The 7,500-nt window shown below is 47.1% G+C and overlaps 1 protein-coding gene across 1 annotated transcript in view; it reads left to right on the forward strand.

The window, feature by feature from the left end:
* Window positions 1-7,500, forward strand: part of ankfn1 (ankyrin repeat and fibronectin type III domain containing 1) — a 146,672-nt gene that overhangs the window by 90,800 nt on the left and 48,372 nt on the right. Inside the window, exons 8-9 of the mRNA XM_031568792.2 lie at window positions 733-916; window positions 7,402-7,500. The exon at window positions 7,402-7,500 is cut by the window's right edge and continues 112 nt beyond it. Of these exons, the coding sequence (XP_031424652.1) occupies window positions 733-916; window positions 7,402-7,500 (283 nt within the window). The remainder of the gene's footprint in view (window positions 1-732; window positions 917-7,401) is intronic.

A 7,500-nucleotide genomic window follows, 5' to 3' on the forward strand; every position in this document is an offset into this window, starting at 1 on the left:
CATCATTGAAAAGGTAGACAATGGAACAGTCCTTCTGCAGGGTTCGATGACGTAGCATTTATGAAACGCAGCCGTCAATGATCATCTTTGAGAAACACCCACTGTGTTATGTTGACGATTTTCTCAGTGAGTGTGTTGCGTTGTATATCTTCCCCCTCAGGACGTTCTCATTGAGTGTGTTGCGTTGTATATCTTCCCCCTCGGGACGTTCTCATTGAGTGTGTTGCGTTGATTATTTCCCCCCTCAGGACGTTCTCATTGAGTGTGTTGCGTTGTTTATCTTCCCCCTCAGGAGGTTCTCATTGAGTGTGTTGCGTTGTTTATCTTCCCCCTCAGGATGTTCTCATTGAGTGTGTTGCGTTGTATATCTTCCCCCTCAGGACGTTCTCAGTGAGTGTGTTGCGTTGTATATCTTCCCCCTCAGGACGTTCTCATTGAGTGTGTTGCGTTGTATATCTTCCCCCTCAGGACGTTCTCATTGAGTGTGTTGCGTTGTATATCTTCCCCTTCAGGACGTTCTCATTGAGTGTGTTGCGTGGTTTATCTTCCCCCTCAGGATGTTCTCATTGAGTGTGTTGCATTGTTTATCTTCCCCCTCAGGACATTCTCATTGAGTGTGTTGCGTTGTATATCTTCCCCCTCAAAACGTTCTCATTGAGTGTGTTGTGTTATTTTTCTTCCCCCTCAGGACGTTCTCATTGAGTGTGTTACGTTGTTTGTCTTCCCCCTCAGGACGTTCTCCGTCAGCATGACGCAGCAGATGCAGAGCCTGCAGCTGAGTCACGGGAAGAGAGGAGCCGGCCCCGCCTCTCCCAACGCCGCCAAGCGCCTCTACCGCAACCTATCAGAGAAGCTCAAGGGAAGCCACTCCTCCTTCGAGGATGTCTACTTCTTTGGACGATCGCGCAAAACCTCCGTAAGTGGATGTGTGTGTGTGTGTGTGGGGTGGGGGTGGGGGGGAGGGGGGCAGTGTGTGTGAGAGCAGTTTAATGTGCAGTGTGTGTGTGAGCAGTTTAATGTGCAGTGTGTGTGAGAGCAGTTTAATGTGCAGTGTGTGTGTGTGTGTGAGAGCAGTTTAATGTGCAGTGTGTGTGAGAGCAGTTTAATGTGCAGTGTGTGTGAGAGCAGTTTAATGTGCAGTGTGTGTCAGTGTTAATTTTGGCAGCTATTTTAGATTTAGTCTTAGTCTTAGTCTTTAGACGAAAATGCATATTAGTCACTTTTAGTCATTTTTATCCTCCTTAGTTTTAGTGTAGTTTTCGTCAACGAAAACTCAGAACATTTTAGTCTAGTTTTAGTCGACGAAGTCTCATTACATTTTAGTCTAGTTTTAGTCACATTTAAAAGTCCATCTTATTGCCACATTAAACTCCTTTACTTCCCTTCTCAGGCCCGGGGACCCCTTGTGTTGTGTCTACAACTGCATAATAGTCAAGCTTGCAGTACTTAAACTGTGGATGCAATTAGTCTCTAAAATACAGATCTCCTAGTATATGCCTACAGCTGAATTCCAATGAATTCAACGTAAATAATCATTTTAAGGCAATACTTAATTAACAGTATTATCATTAAAATATAAGAGAATATCAAGTCTAGATTTTGAAGATTCAAATGATGTGATAACACAATACAACTACTATGCCTACCTGGCCTTAGTTAAATCAACCACATATCCTCCATATGAATTGCTGTGCAATCTGATAACCAACATATTTAGCTAGACAGATAGTTTGAGAGTTGAAAGTAATGCCAATGATAATAACAATTGCATAAATAGACAAGGATATGTAAACCAATCACGTATTCATTTATTTTTTCTTGATTAATGTCATGCGTGGCCTGTCCTATAGTCCATTCTGCAATGCGTTTACTAGCTAGTTATCGATAGCTAGTATAACTTAGCTATGCTACCTCATAGTTAGCTAACGTTAGCTTTTGTAAACGTTTTGGAACTCATTTGCCAAGCCAAACGGGAGGTTTCAATCGAAAATGACTAGCTAGTTGTACAAGCTGACACAACATATACACTCGACTGCCCTTTTGAAGTTAACTTAACGTTGGCTAATATATTCTAATAACTAGTTAACATTAGCTAATTATCATTGACAGTTACTAGCTCATTTACCTTGGCATAAATGGCAGGGTTGTCTTGTGCGCTTTCAGGTGCCTCTTGTTGTGTTCTTCCCACCTATTTTGAAGCCACAAGGTTTCTCTCCGGTTATTGCGGTGCATTGTGTTTTATTTTCTGTCAAGTTATAATTAAAGACTGTCCAGATATCTATTCTTATTTTTCTTCCAGTACCGAGTGCTTGAACTTCAGCCATCATAACGTCTGTTAGGGCGTCACTTGCATGTCGGGGCATCTCAGGGAGTGGAGGAGGGATGGATACAGGACCGGGCAACAATCAACCAATGATGTGCATACAAGTTTAGAAAAAAAAAAAAATTGTGACTTAGTCAACCACCAACATTTTCGTCTCGTCTCGTCAACGAAAGTTAAAATAGATTTAGTCATAGTTTTTATAAAGATCAATTTTCGCCACGTCTTAGTCTCGTCTTAGTCCCGGGAAAAAGGTCGTTATCGAATATTTTTCGTCATAGTTTTCGTCAACGAAATTAACACTGGTGTGTGTGTGAGCAGTTTAATGTGCAGTGTGTGTGAGAGCAGTTTAATGTGTGTGAGAGCAGTTTAATGTGCAGTGTGTGTGAGAGCAGTTTAATGTGCAGTGTGTGTGTGAGCAGTTTAATATGCAGTGTGTGTGAGAGCAGTTTAATGTGTGTGTGAGCAGTTTAATGTGCAGTGTGTGTGAGAGCAGTTTAATGTGCAGTGTGTGTGAGAGCAGTTCTGATTAACTTAAACACACCAGGGGTTTTAGGAGCCTGTTGGGATACCTTTGGGGGATAAGCCTCATGGGGGACGGGCCTCTCAGAAGGAAGCGAATGGTTGACGGGCCTCATGGGGGACGGGCCTCTCAGAAGGAAGCGAATGGGGGACGGGCCTCTCAGAAGGAAGCGAATGGGGGACGGGCCTCTCAGAAGGAAGCTTATGGGGGACGGGACTCTCAGAAGGAAGTGAATGGTTGACGGGCCTCTCAGAAGGAAGCTTATGGGGGACGGGACTCTCAGAAGGAAGCGAATGGGGGACGGGACTATCAGAAGGATGCTTATGGGGGACGGGACTCTCAGAAGGATGCGAATGGTTGACGGGCCTCTCAGAAGGAAGCGAATGGGGGACGGGCCTCATGGGGGACGGGCCTCTCAGAAGGAAGTGAATGGTTGACGGGCCTCTCAGAAGGAAGCGAATGGGGGACGGGCCTCTCAGAAGGAAGCGAATGGTTGACGGGCCTCTCAGAAGGAAGCTTATGGGGGACGGGCCTCTCAGAAGGAAGCTTATGGGGGACGGGACTCTCAGAAGGAAGCGAATGGGGGACGGGCCTCTCAGAAGGAAGCGAATGGGGGACGGGCCTCTCAGAACGATGCGAATGGGGGACGGGCCTCTCAGAAGGAAGCGGATGGTTGACGGGCTTCTCAGAAGGATGTGAATGGGGGACGGGCCTCTCAGAAGGAAGCGAATGGGGACTTTCTGAGAGTTGTTCTCATCTGTTGGTGAGGCTTCTTCCCTTACGGTCTATTTGACCCCAAGATCTGATCTTGAAGACCCTGTACAACCCCCTGCTGGTCCTCCCCAACACACAGAGCCATACTGCCTTTTGCCAGAACCTTTACTGAAAATGATTTTTCAGCCCTGAAGTCTAGAATCATTTTTGTAGACTAAGAGTGCTTTTGGTCGTGTCGTTTGGTATTCATTAATGAAAACCTTCATTAGTTATTTGTGGAACTGATATTTTTGGTATTCACAGTGTTTCTCTTGAGTAATTGTATTATACTATACTCTCATATTAATCCAGCCCATTTTTTTTACTGAATCTCCATTTGATGGTTTTATGCAACACTGTTGTCATGATTCACCGCCATCCTCTGCTGAAGTCCTGGCCTCTCCCTGCAAGCAGAGGTGTGTGTGTGTGTGTGTGGGCAGGGACGCTTAGCAGCTAAGGCTAAAATTAGCTCCAGGTTGGCCGATGTCTCACTGAGCTGGGCCCATCCAAATTCATGCAGAACCAGAGAGGCACTCCGAGAGCAAGCTGGTGTGTGTGTGTGTGTGTGTGTGTGTGTGATCTGAGAGTGTGCACACAGCTACTGGATGTGTTGGTGTTCATCCAGACGCTCTGTGAGGAGGTGACTCTAAGGAACATTAGTGTGTGTGGAGCAAGTGTGAACATTAGTTCTCCTCAGGAGGAGAAAGGTCCCTTTAGCAACTGCTGGCCAGGAGAACTTCCTGGGCTTCAGGAAGAAAGGTAATGGCAAGCTGGACACCCAAGCTGCAGGTTATGGTGTTCGGTCAGACTGGCCGGACCTCAATGACCTGTGCAACAGAGCGGCAGTTCAACTGAAATGGGAGAAAGTAAATTCACATACTGCACCAGACGCATCTGATGCAGTTGTCACAGACCCATCTGTTAATGTGGATGCTACTGTCTACCACAATGGGACACAACAAACACTCCACAACACAACAGCAAGAAAGTCCCTCCTGAACATTAAACAGGCAGAGACAAAACAACACTGGACTGGACTGAGACTGCAGGGGAAGTTGGCATGCCTTGACTTTGCTGACCACTCTGTCTCTCATTCAATGTATAGGAATGCTGCTGTAGGAGAGGACATCCTCTGCTTTACTGTTAAAGCCAGACTACAGGTGTTGCCAACTAAATACAATCTAGCATTATGGTACCCTAACACTCATCATCCACACTGTATAATGCACTCTAATCCCAACCAACATTTAGAATCCATTGCTCATATTGTTAATGGCTGCAATAAGTACAAGGGACTTTATACTGCACGCCATGACCGCATTGTAGACCTCATTTCTAGTACTGTTAAGGGAGTATTCCCCCCCAATGTGTCAATGTACAAACACTCCCGTATAATGCCAGATTGGTTTAACAGCTCTGATGACGTGTTCTGCAACATCCCTAACACCCCTGATGTTGTTTTCTTGGACAAGGTTAAAAGAGAGGTAGTAGTCCTTGAGGTAGCCTGTGTCTATGACCTCTATATGGACATAGCCTTCCTTGACAAGTTGACCAAATACCAGCCCATTGTTGCTAAGATGAGAGACCTAGGCTATACATGTAAGATGGTAGTATTGATATTTGGAAGCCTGGGGCATGTCCATAAGCTCTCGGTCAGTGGGCTACGACTGGCAGGACTTAGTAAGAGACAATCCAAACAACTAGCAAAGTTCTGCTCTGTATCAGCTGTTATAGGTAGTCTTGCTGTTTGGCGTAGGAGATGTTTCTTGTACCCATGAGTCACTAAGCTGTATTCAACCTCTGAGAAATGTTTGAATCCTTTCTGTACAGAATATGATTGGTGGATTCAAATAAATAATTTAAATGTGATCTGAGAGTGTGCACACAGCTACTGGATGTGTTGGTGTTCATCCAGACGCTCTGTGAGGAGGTGACTCTAAGGAACATTAGTGTGTGTGGAGCATTAGTGTGTGAGGAGCATTAGTGTGTGAGGAGGTCACTCTGAGGAACATTAGTGTGTGAGGAGCATTAGTGTGTGAGGAGGTCACTCTGAGGAGCATTAGTGTGTGAGGAGGTGACTGAGGAGCATTAGTGTGTGAGGAGGTGACTGAGGAGCATTAGTGTGTGAGGAACATTAGTGTGTGAGGAGCATTAGTGTGTGTGTGTGTGTGAGGAGGTGATTGAGGAGCATTAGTGTGTGAGGAGCATTAGTGTGTGAGGAGGTGACTCTGAGGAGCATTAGTGTGTGAGGAGCATTAGTGTGTGAGGAGTATTAGTGTGTGTGTGTGTGTGTGAGGAGGTGACTCTCTGAGGAGCATTAGTGTGTGAGGAGCATTAGTGTGTGAGGAGCATTAGTGTGTGTGTGTGTGTGTGAGGAGGTGACTCTCTGAGGAGCATTAGTGTGTGAGGAGGTGACTCTGAGGAGCATTAGACACATTTACATTTAGTCATTTAGCAGACGCTTTTATCCAAAGCGACTTACATATGTGCGACTTACAATGTATACACATTTTACATTTACACTGAAGGCACACTGCACATCAGGAGCAATTAGGGGTTCAGTGTCTTGCTCAAGGACACTTCGACAGGGAATCGAACTAGCAACCTTCTGATTACTAAACGACTTCTTTATCTCCTGTACCACTGTCGCCCCCCACACGCCCCAGACACAATGGGACGAGTCACCTCAAGGACACTGAAGCCCAATGTTCTCCTCATCCAGGGTGACCTTCAGAGGGGGGGCGGACATTGTGCTCCTGAGCAGGCGTGTGCAGGCCTCCTTCCAATCACAATCACAACACGTGAAGTTAGCACTGTATGTAGGTAGCAACCATTTCCAAGCCATCACAAGTGGCTGATGTCACGAGCTGTTACATTCAGGATTCTGCTGAATTGAAGAGTCGTGCCGCTCGACAACAGTCTTTCATTCGTCTGGGAGTGTGTGTGTGTGTGTGGGTATGTGTGTGTGTGTGTGTGTGTGTGTGTGTGTGTGTGTGTGTGTGTGTGTGTGTGTCAGTATGTATGTGTGTCTGTGTGGGTGTGTGTGTGAGTGTGTGCGTCTGTGTCTGTGTGTGTGTGTGTGTGTGTGTGTGTGTGTGTTTGTGTGTGTTAGGGCTCTCAGCACTGGAGCGAGCGCTGGGCATGGCTGGGTGGATTGTTTAGCTTAGTGATGCCATGAGGGTGGATTTGACCTGGAACAACCCGCCGCTGCCGGAGTTTACAGAGCCACAATGGCCGCCGGAGTTTACAGAGCCACAATGGCCGCCGGAGTTTACAGAGCCACAATGGCTGACCCCACCTTTCACCTGGAACAACCCGCCGCCGGAGTTTACAGAGCCACAATGGCTGACCCCACCTTTCACCTGGAACAACCCGCCGCCGGAGTTTACAGAGCCACAATGGCTGACCCCACCTTTCACCTGGAACAACCCGCCGCTGGAGTTTACAGAGCCACAATGGCTGACCCCACCTTTCACCTGGAACAACCCGCCGCTGGAGCTTACAGAGCCACAATGGCTGACCCCACCTTTCACCTGGAACAACAGGATTCTGCAGATGAGCCCACCGCCGCGGGAGTTTACAGAGCCACAATGGCTGACCCCACCTCTGACCTCTGACCTCTGCTCATGTCCTCCACAGGTCCCTAGAGTCAAATGTATGACTTCTGTTGTATCCCTGTTTGTGTGTCTGTTAATGGATGTGTGTGTGTGTGTGGGCGTGTGTGCGTGTGTGTGTGAGTGTGTGTGTGTGTGTGTGTGCGTGCGTGCGTGCGTGTGTGTGCGTGCGTGTGTGCGTGTGTGTGTAGACACTGCAGAGCTCCGAGGCGGTGTTTGAGGCGGTGGAGCAGCAGGACCTGGATGCGGTGCAGATTCTCCTGTACCAGTTCACGCCGGAGGAGCTGGAC

Source organism: Clupea harengus, chromosome 1 (assembly GCF_900700415.2).
Source record: "Clupea harengus chromosome 1, Ch_v2.0.2, whole genome shotgun sequence".
NCBI lineage: Eukaryota > Metazoa > Chordata > Actinopteri > Clupeiformes > Clupeidae > Clupea > Clupea harengus.